General features: G+C 41.8%; 1 protein-coding gene across 21 annotated transcripts in view; it reads right to left on the bottom strand.

The window, feature by feature from the left end:
• Tenm4 (teneurin transmembrane protein 4) overlaps positions 1-17,215 on the bottom strand; it is a 2,788,855-nt gene that overhangs the window by 173,414 nt on the left and 2,598,226 nt on the right. For 20 of the 21 annotated variants that reach the window (XM_063256396.1, XM_063256398.1, XM_063256401.1 and 17 more), the window contains 3 exons: positions 13,876-14,046; positions 6,337-6,551; positions 4,498-4,708 (listed from right to left, as the gene is read on the bottom strand). In XM_063256396.1, the coding sequence (XP_063112466.1) occupies positions 4,498-4,708; positions 6,337-6,551; positions 13,876-14,046 (597 nt within the window). The remainder of the gene's footprint in view (positions 1-4,497; positions 4,709-6,336; positions 6,552-13,875; positions 14,047-17,215) is intronic. The other variant, XM_063256393.1, reaches the window with a different exon arrangement.

Genomic DNA, 17,215 nt, shown 5'->3' with positions numbered 1-17,215 from the left:
ATGTTCTGGGCCTCAGAAGATAAATCCTGTGGCTCTGGTCATTTCCTGCCCTCATATCCTTGTCATAACACTGAATACCTATGGGATAGACTTTTTCTGCTTAGGATGGCACTCTGAGTCTCCTTGACAACTCACTGCTCACCTTCGGGGCATCTTCCAACTGTATTCAGACAGAACTGCTGGCTGCTCATAGCTAGCTGTTAATTTGTTGCCCACCTATCTTTTGCTCCTGCCATCCTCACCACCTGATAGTTTCTGTAGGTCCAGATCACATGTTACTTCATCTGGAAAGTCCTCCCTGACCCAGCTGCACAAGTCTCCCTTTTCCTCCAACCTTCCCGGCGCTCTTACCAGTGGCTCAGGAGGAGCCTTTCTTGCTCCTTACCTTGACTTAGCAGCATTTACTGTACAAAGTTTTCATCTCCCTCAATTTAGACCTCTACTTTTGCCAGGAACACACCATACCTTCTCTGTATCCTTAACCAGGAAAAGGGTGAGGATATGATATATGTTGGGTAATGGGTGGAAAGGGTAAGGAAGGAGGAACATAGGAAGGAAAGAGCTAAATCGGCTTCTAGTCCCTGGACATAGAAGGGATTGACTTCCAGTGGCTGCTCTTCATTAGCACCGGGAGGACCAGAGCATGTTTCCTCACAAAAACTCTCAGTCTGTTTTCTAACAGGATTCTCATTTCTCTTCTCTGGGTTTCTAAATCCACTGTAGGGTATCTCTGTTATTTTCCAACTTGGCTCCTATTGCTGTAATGTCAGGTTTGTCTGTCCTTTTATACTTCAGCATCAACCAAAAGAAAAAGACAAAATGCTATCTGGAGACCCAAAATACTACAGTACTAACTTGTTCAATCTTGAGGTAACAAGAAATTCATATAAAGGTATTTTTATTCTTTAAGCTTTGAATGCTGTGAGGTTCTTTGTGGTCTTTTTAATTCTTTGTGGGCTTCTCAAGATTTCCTGACTTTATGCAAGATGTTACTTATAAGTGGAGGCAAGTTAACAAGGGGGGGAATTATGTTTCATATAAAATGAACAGGAATAAAATATTTAATAGTGGCCATGAGAAATAATGAGACGCTGTGGCATAGTGGGGGCTTAGTGGAACTTGAAGTCTGAGTTTCCATCCTAGCTTTGCCCTTAACTTTGGGGGAGTCAACTAAGCTCTCAGGGAGAAGAATTCAGTTCAGTGGGAATTCTGTCAGTGTCAGTTCTCTGTGTGGATATATTTGTGTATGCAGTTTGTAAAGTGCTCTTAGATTTTTTTTTCAAGGCAAAAGATAAACTTGTTTAATTTAAAATCATCAGCTGGATTGCATTAAATGAAGGGAAAAGCAAAAACATATACAGTACAGCCATTCATTAAATTAAACACAACTATTTCTCTTGTTACCTAATTACAAACAGACATAAATACTCTGGATTCTGACATCTCAGATCTTTTTAAAGTCTTGATCTGCATTTTGACATATAACGAAAGGAGGGTCATATTCCAATTTGTGTGTTAAGCAAACCAGAGAGTTACAATTGTATATTGGGACCATAATGACTTCACTAAAACAAGACCTAAACTTTTAATTAACCTGCCAAGACAAATTACAACTCACGGCTCACAGGTAATGATCACAGACAGCTGAGACTCAATGCCAGGGACTCTTGGGGAAAGAGGGATTAATAGCAACATCAGAATCAGTCTGCTTTTGTATTAAAGAAAAAAAGTGTTCATTAAACAATCACTGTACCTTGAAGGGAGACAGATAGGTCAGAAAGGCAGCAAAAGAAAGTAGAAGGAGAAAGAGTAAGACAGAAAATATTAACAGCTTTCGTTTACCATGTGCATATGGCAGCCTGAGCTGTGCCGGGCATTTTATATTTCTCTAATCTCCACAATGGGAATTGCAGAGTCTTGCTATTTTTCATTTTTCTGGCCCAAAACAAACAAAAAAAGCAAAAAAGAAAAGAAGCTCAGAGAGGTAACATGACTATCCATGGCTACAGGACAAACATAGGAGAGGAAGGGAAGGAAAAAATGGCAAGTAACCTCATGAGATGTATGTTTTCAAGTCTTGGTCGACAGACCACCAGTTTAGGATCATGTCAGCCCTGAGGCAGGTCCTCTGAGCAAGAAGACGGACCCAGGAACTGAAATTTTTGCCTGCCTCCCACCTCTTGGTGAATTGTTCATTCAGTAATGTTTGAGACGCACCGATGAAGTATTACAATCTTTTGCTATTCAAAATGTGTACTCAAAATATCACCAGACACTGGTCAGAAAAGCACAATGTCTGGCCCCCCAGTCCTGCTGGAACACAATCTGCATTTTAACAAGACCCACAATTAATTCATAAGTATGTTAAAATCTGAGAAGCACAGGAAAGTGTATCTGCTTGAATAGACAGGAAGGGTTAAGAAAAGGCGGAGACAGGCTTCATTACTTAGTCGAGAACAGAGGAACCAGGGGGAAACACAAGCACATCTTCCTAATTATGACAAAGCAGGTTAGCAAGCTGCGACAAGCAAGAGTTGGCAAGGGTACCTCACTGTACCTCCATTTTATTTCTCTAAGATGAACATCCTAATTAAAACTAGTTTTCTTTGGGGGCTTAAATTAATAATCTTTCATATTTATACTCAGTTATTAAAACAGAAGTCTGACTGTAGAAGCTCTTAGCTCTGTGTGTCCCCATGAAGCGTGCTTAGGAGAAGTTAGGGCGATCACGAGGCTGGAACTCAGCACCAATGTGACTTGATAACTATGTGCCTGAATTGAAGCCACCATGTCTGGAAAGAGAAAAGACACAGGGAATGTAGCCTAGCAAATCCAGCAAAGCAACAGCATACTTGATGGAAAATGGCAGAACTGGGCCTCTCCTGACAATGGTAGTGAAGGAGAATCTGTCTTAGTATTATGAGGAGCCACTGAGCCATAGGCTCAAGTTCCAGAAGTTTGAAAAAGAAAGACCTGGAAAACTTTAGTGATTTGTGTGATTAAAACCCAACCTCATAATGGGGATTCAGGACCGAGCACCCTCTCACCTATACTTCAGAAGAAGACAGGGAGGGAGCCAACAACACTACAACTGCTCTGATGGATGCTGAGAGTCCTGCCAATGGGAACCTGGGTGGCACAGGTCACACACATGCCCCTTCTCTTACCAGCTGAGGGTTGGTGCATGTTGGGGGCCGAGTAGGGTGCTGGGGAGACAGAGGACTATCCACATCTCTTCCCTCTAGATACTAAGAGTCCGGTGGCTAGGACAGACACTCCCAAAATGAGAACACTACAAAGGAATGCTTCCTGCATCAGAGCAGTTGTCTGTTGGCCCCCACATCCTTCACTCTGCCACAAGGGTAGAATTTCAAAGATAAAGTGATAGCGGACACTTATGTATTTAATGGGAAGATACTCTCAGTACTGAGGGCAGAACTGTGAATGAGAACGAAATATCTTGACAATGACCACTGCTGTTTAGACGGAAGAACCAGAGTATTGCAGTGAGTACCAGAGTAACAGATTTTCTTTAAAGCACACTTTTCAAAGTGACTCCCAACTGAGGATAGACATTTCACTCAGGTGAACGCTAAATCACGTAGAGCTTTTCATTAGGTACAAACTCCATTCCCAAGGTTCTGGTTTGTGGACTGTGTTTTTCTGTAGGTTTTCCTTCTCTGTAGGGGACTTATCTAGGCTGTGTCACAGTGTTTCCAATGCAAACTCAGGAAACACATTTTTCTAACCCGAACCACCAAGGCTGTCAGCACAGTGTGGTTACCTCAGGGGGAGACGCATTCTGCGGCACTTGTTGGTAAAAAGGGAGAAATTCTTTCTACAGGGGGCAAAGCTACCAAGACACCCGCAGGCTTCTGAAGCAGCCAGAGCTCTTTTCCACCGCAGGCACAGTGATGGTGCTCAGACTCATTTAAAATACCAGGGCTTGCTCTCCGTCAGACAATAGGGCGTTCTTAACAAAACCCCAACTGAAGGGTAGACTGCTCACCAGCCCTTTGCTGTGCTAGTCTCACCCTCCTCAAGCCTTTGTCCTTTTAAAACAATTTTCTGCTGGAGTTGTGGCCCCAAATGTACAAAACAAAAATAAAATGAGCCCCAAACCAAACTCAAATAACAAATCAATGAGTTGAACCAAGTGAGACTCTCAAGTACGTGGGAGACACATGCCAACTGGAAAGATGTTGCTTCCCTGTGACTTGTCATCCAGAACTCTGGTCTCGTCAGCCCCTCTCCCCTGTCTGGAAAGCCAGCTACAGGTCCACACATCGCTGCACAGATGGCAGGAGAAAGGCAGACAGCTCCCTGCCTGGCATCTCATGCCTGCTTCCTGCCAGCAAGCCCAGTGGGATGGCCTTGCTCCATGACCTGGGTGGCATCCATAGCTCTTGGCAAGACACAGCCCCGCACAAGCATCCACCCTCAGAATCTCCCTGTATCCTCCCACTCAAAGAGAGCGAGGAGGATGGAGCTTCTTACCAATGGCTGTGGTGAGAAAAGATACCACTTCGGACTCCTTCCCATCATTGTAAAAGGCCAGGTGCCAGATTCCCGAATCCAGATACTGGATGAAGCCGGTCTCATGGCTGGAGGCGGGTATGCCACCCCGGGACTGGCGCTGGGGTCCTTCCAGACTCCGTGCCTCCTGGGTCAGGAGCCTCCTTCCATCTAGCAGTTCCACAAAGTCAAACTAAAGTATAAAGAGAGTGTAATTAGTAGTGGGCCTGCTCTAGCATACACTACATTCCTTCTTTGGACTTGTCCCAGGGAAGACAAGGAAACATAACTTGAGAGAGGTACAAGAGGCTGGAGCCCCAGGAAAGCTGATCAACCAGCTCAAACTCCTTCCCAGAACCCATTTTTCTCATGATAAAATTCTCCTGACTCTTGTGAGTATGGCATAATAATAGATTATTTTCTAGTCTGATTTGTCTTTGTTTCTGTTGTATGGTGAGTCTTCACCCAGATGTATGTACCAGGGCAAGGGTGCTTTTTCAGTGGTGGACCTTGGTTAGTAGCCCAGCTCTATATAAGTTATGGCAGGAACTTCAAGGGGCTAGAACGGGATTGGAACACTGAACAGAGATTTCAATGTCAGTCATGAGCAGACAAAGATTTAATTTATACCCTTTTCTTTTGTCAAGGATCCTTTTGAAAGTCTCCAGTTTCAGGGAGCCATTTTAGGAGAAGTAAACTGGATTAGCCCATTACTCTATCAATGATTACATGCTGTGCCAAATAGAAACGCCAATTGATCTGCGCCTGCTAGTGTGAGACTCCAAAGAAGTTTGTCAAGCAGTGTTAACAACGGGTAGGTGCTTAAATCCTACTGACCTCCTCTACGTAGCAATCTAACTCAATAGTTTTTATAAAACCATGTAGAAGACAGATCTATTCTACATCACGTTAAAACATCTGGGTGCAAGTGAAGAGCAACATGACAGTTCTGCCACCAGCAGGGGCCGAGGCCCTTCATTATTCTGCAGCTCCATCCTTAGCAAGTATATCCATCTAGCTGTTAACCCGAAATCTGAACTGGCTCCCAGGGCTTGGAAGACAGCATGTGGCCTGGGTACGACCAATGGATGCTTATGGTTTAAATTAGTGGTAAGATCTTGAAGAATGTCTTTATCATTTATGACCAGTGATATGCCAATCATCTTAGACAGCTATGTATGTATGTATGTATGTATGTATCTTTCTTGGTGGAAAGGAAGCTGGAGTCTCACACATGATAAGCTGTCCTCTACCAGTGAATTCTCTGTTCACTTGAACAAAACCTTTGTGTTTCTGGGACACGTGTTGAATAAACATGTAATATGGAAGGACAGAAGGAATGCAAAAGACTAAAAGTAGCATTTATTTTGGGCCAGGTCCTACACCAGCTGCCTTATAAATGTTATTCTTTATTTTTCACAATAACCCTGAAAAGTAGGTACAATTATCCTGATTTTATAGATTAGGAAACTTTCTCAGAAAGGATGAATAATAGACATAAGGTTACACAGCTGATAATCCGGGGTTCAGAGTTAGTGCATGACTTCTCTAGATAGCACTTCTGGGATAATTTAATTTAGGAGACTGATTAATCTCAGCAAGGCTACAAGAAATTTCACAGAGTTCCTTTCTTACAAGCCTCAGGGATTTCTCCTTCCTTGTCTGAAAGATAAGGCCTGGGAGGGGACAAACAAATGAATGACATATAAAATATGTGAAATTCTTTTCTGGCTGTGGGATCTGGGTTGGGCTTTTTGACTTGGACTAAGAGATTTGAGCAGGAGTCCACAGAGACTGGCAGGTGTGTATGGTTCAGATTACCTGAGTATGTGAAGGAGGAAAGCCTTTTCTGCCATAAATGCCAACCAATGCTGCCTTTCCCAGAGACACGTTGAACTTCAGATGCACAGGGTGGTCTATGAACACCTGAGATCTCCAGAAAGTGCCAGGAGGAATCTTCTGGGAGGCCCGTCTCCCCACATCGATTTCTCCAGAGTCTATAAAACTGTCCTCTGGAAAGAAACTACTGGGTTTTCCTACCAAAACACAGGGATGGGAAGACAAAAGCATCTTGGTTAGCTGCAGCAGACAAAAGAACTCAGCTTTTGAACACTCGGGCCTCTGCTCAGCCTCTCATTCCTTGGCAGTGTTCTGTAGCCAGCAGCTCCTCTCCCCCACCCCAGACCACTTCCTCCACAGGAGTAAGAAGGCCCAGCACTCTTTTTTGTTTCCAGCGATGCTCAGATTGTTCTGCTAAAAATACGCATTCTTCCAGAGCAGTATGGGTCCTCCCTAAGGGCCATCTGTTTACTGCATAATTCCACAGCTTGTTAAGATATATTTTGATCCTAAAAATAATCATTTGCAGTCACATGAGAATAACTCTGTGATGTGTGTGTGTGTGTGTGTGTGTGTGTGTGTGTGTGTATGTGTTTGTCTGTGTGTGTAAAGAGCCACATGGTAAATTAGGAAGGATAGAGGAAGCGAGGTGTTGTTACTGAATTTCCAGCTTGGAATGACTCTCCCAGCAGTAAGAAGCAGGATGCCAGCGGAGTAAGATACTTTAAAAGTTTACTAGCTTATGTATAAACTAGAAGCTAAATTCCAGATTTGTGGCCAGATATGTGGATGAAGGTTTGTGTTGGGAGCAGGGATATGGATGAGGAAGGTAAGGAAGATGAATAAAAGGGCCCTTTTAACAGACAAAACATGTCTGAAAAACGCCTCTTTGTCCTTGGGTGGGGGTGGATATCATTTTTATGCTAACGTGGATAAAGCTGAAGAAATTTCTTAGTGTTATATAGAAAGTCCAGGCCATACTTGGAAATTCAACCTGGGCCCCAAGCCTGTCCCCAGCAGCCTCTTGGGGGTCAGGAATGAGATCTCCTACCCAGTTCTGCCACTAATAAGGAGACTGCTTTTGGGGGCACCACAGGGCCAGGAAGGAAGGTTTCTTATCAAATTTCCTCTCTTTAGTAATGAAACACACTCATATGTGAAAGAGATAAACCCTAACTTCCTGCCAGACATCAACCTTCCAAAGAGTGGGGAGAAGGCAGAGGGGACCACGGGAGCATTTATGGAAGGCCACCCTTGGAGACCTGAAACACCAAAATCAAGGCAAAGGCATTTTGTTATCAGCGAGGACCCCCTGGGCATCCTGGCTCCATGGCCTTTTGTGTGGTTAAGGGATGTTTGAAGATGTTGGAAGAGAACAAGAATTCATTTGTAAAGAAAACACATTTGTGGAACTTTTTATAAAAAGCATTTGGAGAATAAGAAATTAAAATGTCTTTTTTCCCTGGCTTTGTAAGAATCCTTACAAAGCACATTTGATGCTGAAATGGAGCTTGGCAGGGCATTGTTGTAGTCATAAAATATTTTACTGTTTTAAATAATAAAATTCAATTTAAATGTTAAACTTCTCCATATGTTATTATTCCCTTATAAACTCCTAGGCAGAAACATCAGGTTTTTAGCTTCAAACCGTTAAATGTTATTTTAATTAAAAATGTGCCAACAAAAAAGTTAAAATGCACGCTATCAATAAAAGAACCACTACTATTCTGTCATTAGCATGGGAAAGAGTTTGTGTTTAATTCCTTGTGGAAGGAATGTGCCCCATACTTTTATACTGAAAATATAGACACACAAACCACTACAATTGTGAGCCGCAAACTTCAAAGACAGAAGCCAAATGCATGAGGCATAAGATGGGAGAAAATCATTCATATTCTTCTTTATCTGATTTGTGGATTTCCAGGACCACAACTGTTTTATATGGCAGGTAGAAAACGTGATACCTCCACCTTTTAATTCTGCTAGGGAGACAGAACTAAAAAACGACTATGAAATAAAACCAGGATGTGTTCTGAACCTTGTTCTCCTAGAAACTACAGAGAAGGAAGCACATGACTGCTTCTTCCAAGGGCTCATTTCCTTTGTGAATAGGTGGGAGCCAGAGCTGAGGGAATCTGAGAATTATCTGCATTCAAATAGTCCTATATCTGAAAATTATGGAAAAATGCTCCCAGACGTTAGTGTGCTGGTAGAGAAGGCTGCACTGATCATTTTCTCTTCCAGTGAGCATATTTTAGGAGACAGCTACTATATTACCTCAATTCTGTAACCTTACAGGCCAGAGGCCAAGCCCGAAGACTCCCTCTAGAGCTCTGTAGCCCAGAGGCATTAGTACATTGGTTTTACCCCATAGGAGGTATCAAAAAGAGATTTCTCTTTTATAGCACTTTCTAGTAGTTCAATCATGTAGATATATCTCTGGGAAACATTGTGTTTCCAGTGTATGCAATAGAATAAAAATAATGAATTCTGGTCTGGGGTATATCCTCAGAAGGAACTCAGAAGGTTCTTTGTCCCCAGTGGTCTCCACCCTGGGCCAATGATAGGGATGGGTGGAAGAGGAGAGAGAGAACAGTATGCTGAGTATCTTTACTGGGTAGGAAAGATACCCAAGATTGGCTGGGTTAGAGGGTGCCAGAGTGTAAGGTCTCTACATTCTTAACTTTTTTTTTTGGTCTATTTGAGACAGGGTTTCACTATGCAGTTCAGGCTGGTCTTGAACTCTCTTCACTATGCAGTTCAGGCTGCCCTCAAACTTGTAGCAATCCTCCTGCCTCAGCCTCCCAAGTGCTGGGGTTACAGGTGTGTACTGCCATGCCTGACTCCGTTCTTAATTTTTAAAAATCCTTACTACTTTTCTCTGTTCATATCATATGATTATTTGACCTTGATTCTGATCACCAAATGGGAAAGGTAGGATAAAATGTCCATCACAGAGCAAATTCACCAATGATGGGGTAATGAGGGAGAGTAGAGAATAGAAGATAGAGGCAGCTGGAGAAGAAAAGGTCTGTTTAAAAAATTCTCATCTGTACCTACATTCTGGAAGATAATAGTAATGACCACTAGCAGGAGATACAGTAATAAATGTAGAGGTGGTTGTATTAGCTACCATTTGATGAGTTTTAGCTATGTTAGTAGGTACTGCCATTTGTATGAGTACTTTTAATTTCCATAACACTATATACTCTATATACTGAGGCTCAGAACGCATTGGAAGCCAGTTTGAAAGAGAACCATTTGGAATCTCTATTTATTACAATACGACTTCTTGGAGGATTAAATTGGTAAATGATTAAAACTCTAAAATGACACTCTCAGTGATGGTCAGGATGCATTGACCTTCTCAAAGAGCAAGAGTCCAGTGGAATTCACAGCCCTCACAGGCTAAATATCAAGGCTTGACCAGGTAGATCTGAGGCCCTCTTAAGAATATCTTAGCATTCTAGGCTTCTAGAAGCTGATCATTTTATGAATTAGGAACTCACAAATAGGCCCCAGAGTTGTCGTGGTCTCAAGACATTCGCAAAAAACACACTGTAATGTCACTGGGTGCCTCAGGAACCTTAGCAAACAGCACAAAGAGCTTAGCTCAGAATTAAGCCCCCCTCCGTGCAGCATGATTAGGTTTCACAAGGCAGATTCCCCCAGTAGTGGTCCCTCCCCCTATTTTTTTTTTTTTTTGTAAGGCCAGACAGATCCAGGCTTCCTATAGCAATGCTGTGCAAATATGCAATCATGTTTATAAAAGAAATCTCTTAACAATTTGCTGAAATGATGGCCTAGCTCAGTCAGACAGATCTGGAAGGACTAAAATTCTACATGCTTCACAATCACAGTCTTTACTTTCCTGAATTGAGACCTATCTATAAGGTTCTAAATTTTTAATCAAGTAACAATCTTCTCCTCCTTCCACCTTTTTAGTTCTTTTCAATGCAATAACTCGCATAAAGAATCCTTTAGTTTCCTTAGCAACTGTTTGAAATTTATTTGGTTATCAAAATAAGCTGTTCCATTTTGGAGAGCCCAGCTGAGCCTGTGTGCAGCAATTTGCATGGTTCAAACTGATGGGCAATTTTGATTTCATTGCAGAAAGAAGAAAATGGTATCCCTAGCCCACCAATTCAACCATCAGAAATGCTTGTTTATTTAATGCTTTTTCCCCTTCCCCATTAATGCATAACACAAGTTCTGTGGCTTTGCTTTGAAAAGCTGCTGTATTTTGTTTCTGTTCTGTGACAAACTTGAAAATACAGTAGGAAGTGTAGATTTCATGTTACTCTCAAAGATATAACAAACATCTGTAATAGCATTGCAAATATAGTATTATTATATATTTAATTTATATAATTAAAAATATAAGTGCTTCAAAAATATTCAAAAATATCCCAAATCTTAGGAAGATATGTGGGGTATTAATTAGTCTGAGCTTCTGGAATTTTAATAAGATAGAAAATAGCTGGTATTTGAGTGGACAAGAAGAGAGAAATGAGCATTTTTAAGCACTTCTTTGACACGAGACTTTGGAAGGCTAGGTATCATCCTTGTTCTACAAATGAGAAACTTAAGGCCACAGGAGAAGGAGTAACTGGTATGATTTAGTAGGGCCAGTAAAAGGCAGGGCCCAGAATCAGATTCTGGAGAGTCTCGCTCATAAGCACATTTACCTGTCTCTATCACGCATACTGCTTCCCCCATCACTGTGGAGCCAAGGCTCAAATCTTAATTCTGGAGTTAGTTCTCCTCCCTGATGCCTCCTAAAGAGACGAGAAATATGCACTTGCATCAGGAATAGAGACTTTCTCCCTTGGGATGTGTCAAGGAATTAGAATTTTTAACATCACAATCAAAAATATAAACTGAATAGACATTGGTTTGACCAGAGCAAAAAATAAAATAATCATGTGGGCTCATAAAAATCATGTGACTCTGTCTTTGAGGCTCATGTACTTTTTTTTTTTATCACAATAATTGCTTCTGATGCTGACCACTTTCCAGCATTGCATTGCATTTAAGGGATTTGTAAACAGGATTTTCATTTGCATCAGTAATGATAGATAATCCCTTTAAGCAAAAATTCTCCAATTAAAATAAACCAATAAGCTGGTGCAATTTTATGTTGTCTCTTATCTGCACCTCAAGCTCCTTGAGAAAAACTAAACAAAACCTAAACAACCCACAAACTAATTTCATTTAGAGTGGGAGATTTCAGATAGATCCAACCCCTTCTTAAAGAATGTCAGTTAGAGATCATGGAGGGAAGAAAATACACTTTGCTAAATAAGGCCCTTTATCAATTCCTTGAGGGTTAAATATATTTTAAATCTGTATTTTTACATGCACATCTAAAGACAGTCTTTTCTGTACACTATTCATCTGTGGCATTTGACACTATAAACTGATGTGAGCATCACAATCTAACAGGCAGGACCATGGACAAGACCACCTTGAAAAAATTCTGAAGAGCCATCAGTCAATTGTAAGATGCTAATTTCGTGTGTAGACTTTGTAAATTGTGATGAACCTAATAGAGAATCTAGCTCAATACCATTTTGAGGAAGAGGTACAGTGGAGCCTGGACTCACAAACTCAATTCGTTCTTGAGGGCTGATTGTAACCCAAGTTGTCAATTGAAGGCTCAGGCTTCAAAGACTCTTGTATACAAGCAGATCTCAGTGTTCGTAGAAAGACATTGACCCAGGATTTCTCAGTTAACCTCATATGGGGAAGGATGTTGTAATCTTCCTTCCATAACTCTTTAAGGGTTAAATCTGTATCTGAGACCATCTGGAAGCACAAGCGCCAGCATTTGGGGTCATAACTCAAGACCTTGGTTGTAAGTTAAAACTAAAATTCTGATCATAACTCACATTGTTCATATATCAGGCCAGTTGTAACTCAAGAGTCCACTGTATATGAAATCCAGAATGTCTTTCATGGGACTTGACTTTATGCTACACACAGGTCAGGGGCAACAGATGGAGTTGAAATCAGGACTCCCAACTCTTAACTCTGACCTTTTATGATGGCACCATTCATGCTATGTCTCTCCATATCCTATTAGGGGTGAAGAAAGCATAAACTATTCAATGTTTTAAGCCTTGCAACTTTGACAAAGGAGGGGACTAGCTTTGTTCCTCAAAATAGTGGGCAGAGGTACTGGGTTGACTCTTTGGCGATATCCTTGCTTCTTACTTCCCTGAAAGATGGCCACAGGTAAAGAGCTGACTTTTGACTTCAGGATCATCACGTCAGAGGTTATGAGAAAATACTATGACCGAGCATATGCCACCATGTCACCCAAACTGACAATTTAGAGGCAAATATGAAAGGACTGAGAGGCTCAGATGCTACTACTCCACAGGTGATGAGAGGACAGGCAGGATGTATGCAGTTAAGGCTGAGGCAGACAGCCACTTTGCTGACTGAGAGGACACAGAGGGAGAATGCAGGTGTCAGCAGACATAGAAGACAAGATGGCCACTGGCCACAGTGACTACCATACTGACTGGAAGCTCAGACATCTTTCCTAACACCAGTTTTGGTGATTTGGTGCCACTCTTGGCTGACATTGAAACAATCTGTATTGACAGCATGTTAGAAATACCCTTGAAAGTTCAAAACATGGGTCTCGGGTTCCCATTTAAGAATACCAAACCTCCAAAGGCCCTCACCACTTTTGTTACAGAAGACATTGACTACATCAAAATGTGCAACAGGACTTAACACTTGCGTCTCCTTCATGGCCCTGTAACCATGGGTTGCCTCTGGTGGGAAAGTTTATAGAGTGAACGAGAGGCCTGGAGTCACAGGTCTGGCCTCACATTCCAGGCTTCAATGTTTACTGGTTGTGTGACTCTGGCCAAGTCATTACTTAAAGTGATTGTTAAAGTTTCTGTATCTAGAATGGGCGTAAATAATTATACTTACCTCACATTTCTGTGAGGATTAACTGTGAAATGAGATGCTCTTGACAAGAAGCTATGAAACAAACATGCTGTACACTGCAGATGAGGAAACCAGAAGACAGGGAAATCAAGCAGCTTGCTCTAGGTCACATGACTTATAAATGGGCGACTGGAAGTGTATCATTATACCCCAAGGTCTGAAAATCCTTCCATCATGATAAACAATCTACTCTCACTATACCTCACTCCTACAGACGCCCATTCATCCTGTGAGGTTTCCCCAGCAAGGCACATCCTGACCCCACATGAAAATGGCCGCCTCAACAATGTGAGCACCCGTAATGCTTCCTGAGGCATGGGATGAGGTACTGTTGAGCATCATGAGACCTGCTCAAGCCCCACTCTGAGCTCACAATGATAAGAGGCTGCAATGAAGACACAGGTAGATGTGCAGCTGGCATGGAGTATGGAACGATGGAGGAAGCGCCAGAGCATGGAGTTGTGAGCCAGGCACATGACGCGCGTGATGGAGGTCTCCTTGGTTCAAAGGAGACACAGAGGACTCACAACACGGACAACGCAGTAACCCTACCTTCTGTGGCTCCTTTGCCTTTCCTGTCAGGGGTCTCTAAGCCAGTGCCCCCTGAGGGATACAGGGAGACGTCCGTTGGCACAGGCCAACTGCTGGCTGTGTCCTCCGTGATCTCATACATCTGCCCCTCCATCGGCTGCAGGTGCCAGTTTAGGCCAAACAGGTGCATGGCTGTGGTGAGCAATGAGAAAAGTCATCTTTTTCTGGTGGAGGAGGAACTGGAACTCCCAAGCCATAAGGGAAGGGTGGGTGGGGTCGGGAATACAGACATTCGGTTCAGTTCAATAATAGCCCCTGAAGAAAGCTTTTACAGTGCCAGACGCCGTAGTAGGGCGTGGGGACACAGAGGTGATCAGAGCTGGGACTTGGCCCTCCAGGAGCACATAGTCTGGTGGAGATGGGAGGGGAATGAAGGGAGGAGTTTCAGGAAGCCTTGATCTTTTGCTTTGAAAGATAAATGATAATCTAGAGCACAAACTGTAATTTATAACACAGATAGTTAATTTTAATATAAAAAACAGCTTCTACAAATAATGACCGAAGTCCAACAACTCCATAAGAAAACACGCAAAGGATAAGGACAGTTTACAGCAAGTAAGAAATACTAATGGCTCTTAATCATATGAAAGGACTTTTGACATCATACATAATAAAAGAAATTAAAGTTGAACTCTGAAATATTATTTTTCACATATGGTTTGGCAAAGATACAAAGGGATGAAAATATACTAACAGAGAACGGAAAGCAAGTACTCTTAGACTTTGTCAGTGTGAGCATAAAATGGCATTTGGTAAAAGCTGTAATACTTAAAATACATATACCATTTACCCTGGGACTTAAAGGTTCCAACTCTCAATGTCTGTCCTCTGTGTACACTAACACACATATTAAAGAGGTACATATAAGGTTATTCACCACAGCATGGTTGTAATAGCAACATGTTTTAAAGTGGTCCATTGATAAGGGGCTACACAAGTTTCATAGACACACACACACCAAAGTATAGAAGCTCTTCATGTATTTTTCTGGAAGAAAAACTGTAATAGGCACAAGAGTGTATTACTATGCTACATATGGGTTTCAAAAGACAAGGCCCAAAGGAATGGATGATGGGCCCTAGGAGGTCTAACAGAAATGCAGGAAGATCCATAGAGACAGGAAGGCCTTTAGTAATTCTATTACCCAAGGACTTACTGTCTGAAAGGCAGTGTGGTACATTGTTATAACCATGTGTTGGACCCAAGTGACAGAGGTGAACATTCAAAAAGTTAAAGTACCCATTGCATAAAAGTGATGAACACTTGAGGAGATGAAAGTGTTTATTACTGTGATTTGATCATTATACATTGTATAAACACACTGAATTAGAATACTGTATCCCATAACGATGCAGAAGTGATATATCTCCATAAAAAATTAAAAAACCTCAGATGAGTTAAAATTAGGATAATTATAAAACTATTACTTATGAGTACTTACCATGTATGAGGCATTGTCTTGAGTATTAAAAGCAGTATTTCTTTAGAACTCACAATTCTAAAAGGTATTAACAACCCCATTTTACAGATAAAGAGACAAAGTTTCAAAACCAACTGTAGAGGTGCCAGATGCATGGGGCACATATTCCAATTTCAGGTCCAAACAAAAGCCATTAATGGGACACACAGACATTTGATTCGGGCAGTGGGAATAACCCTTTGCTTTTTCTCTGGTTATTGTGACACAGAACTAGAGGTGAAAAAACTAGTTTTGAATCCCAATGGTCTCTTCCTAGGTGCATTAAGTTCATTGCAAATGATCGCAGTATCAAGGAGGTACCACGTAGCACAGCGCCTTGCAAACTACACACCCACGACTATTACATTTTCTAACCATTATATCTGTGCTGCTGATAATAATGACAATAGGGACTGACATTTACTGGGCCCCTTCTTTAGATACTGGGTACTGTGTGAGGTACTTTACGCTGTTCTCTTCTTTCTCTGAGAGTTGATGATAATAGGAATGAAACAGTTTACTTTCCTGGAAGAAAGGAAACAGCTATTTCTTAGGTTGAATTAGCTCACCTTTTTGCTTATCTTCTTACTGTTTTAATCTATATATTGGCAGCTCCAAGGTAATGGAGAACTTGCTTGAACTACTGACAACTCAGATGTACGCAGTTAAATGAGCAGCACTTCTTTCTCTATTAGAATGAGCTGCCTCATCTAAGTGCACAAAAGTACCATTTTGTTAAAAGGTCATGAGAATTAATGAATTCCAAAATGAACAGAACTCTCACAGCTTTGAGAAGAGAAACACTTCTATTGCCAAACCTTTTTCTTATTTTTAAGAAGATGCAGAAGCAAGTACTTGGTTAAAAACAACCATCACCACCAACAAACAAACAAAACAAAAACAAACACCAACCTGTAACACTGAGGGGAACCTAAAGCACTGTGGCAAGTGAAGACAATGCCTAGGTCTGGAGTCTCAGGGGAAGGTAACGGGGCAGGAGGGTCAGGGGAGGTGAGGTGAATGCTGGCAGCCTTTCTTCTTTGCTTTGACCCCTTCCCACATGGGCCCACATAGCTGTGAAGCTGGTGGGCGGGACACTGGGACTTGTGAAAGATGATCTCCAGAAAGCCACCCCAGGGAGCAACGCCTTATATCCAGCTCTAGAAGTCACTTTGGAGGTTGATGGGTGGGGGAGTGACCCAAGTCTGAGCTGAGAAATGGCTGATGTAAACAGACATGAGCTGAATAAGGCAAAGATTCAGAGATGTGGAATTTGACCAGTTATGTCACCTTAAACCCCAAACAAAAGGAACCTTTAGTCCGTGCTCTGAGCTCTTAAATGTAAGCCATGCTAGTGGCCCCTCCATTCTTTTACTGCATTTCATGGTTGGTTTCACCCTCTTGGGTGATGGGGTATGGTGGGCAGCGGGAGGCTAAGAAATTGTCTGCTCCACTCCACTCTCTCCTTTTCATAAAGGACGTGCAATCTCAGCTAGACTCAGAACAGCAAGCTCAGGGGACCACCTTGTCCTTTAGTCATCTAAATAACAACATAAAATTGACCTCATTGGAATGCAAAGTTCATGCCAAATGGTTTACTTATGTAATTCAGTCGTGTCTTCATGTAAAAGTAGGTTGTAAAAACCAATGCAGAATGTACATAATGGAACTGGCATAGAAACTGAGCTATACCGACATATTTTGATTTATTCAGAGAATTAAAGTAAGTTACCTAGGACCACGATGCTGGAATACCAAACTCAAGGAGTCATACTTCCTCCTTTCCACATTTTGCTTTAATTAGAAACAAAATACAGGCAGCAACATAAAGCTACCAGTAAG

The sequence above is a fragment of the Cavia porcellus genome, unplaced genomic scaffold (assembly GCF_034190915.1).
Source record: "Cavia porcellus strain 051 isolate PalLab524CR breed Dunkin Hartley unplaced genomic scaffold, mCavPor4.1 scaffold_9, whole genome shotgun sequence".
In the NCBI taxonomy this organism is placed as follows: Eukaryota; Metazoa; Chordata; class Mammalia; order Rodentia; family Caviidae; genus Cavia; species Cavia porcellus.
Note: the sequence above shows the minus strand (reverse complement) of the source record. Positions and strands in the feature narration are given on the sequence as shown.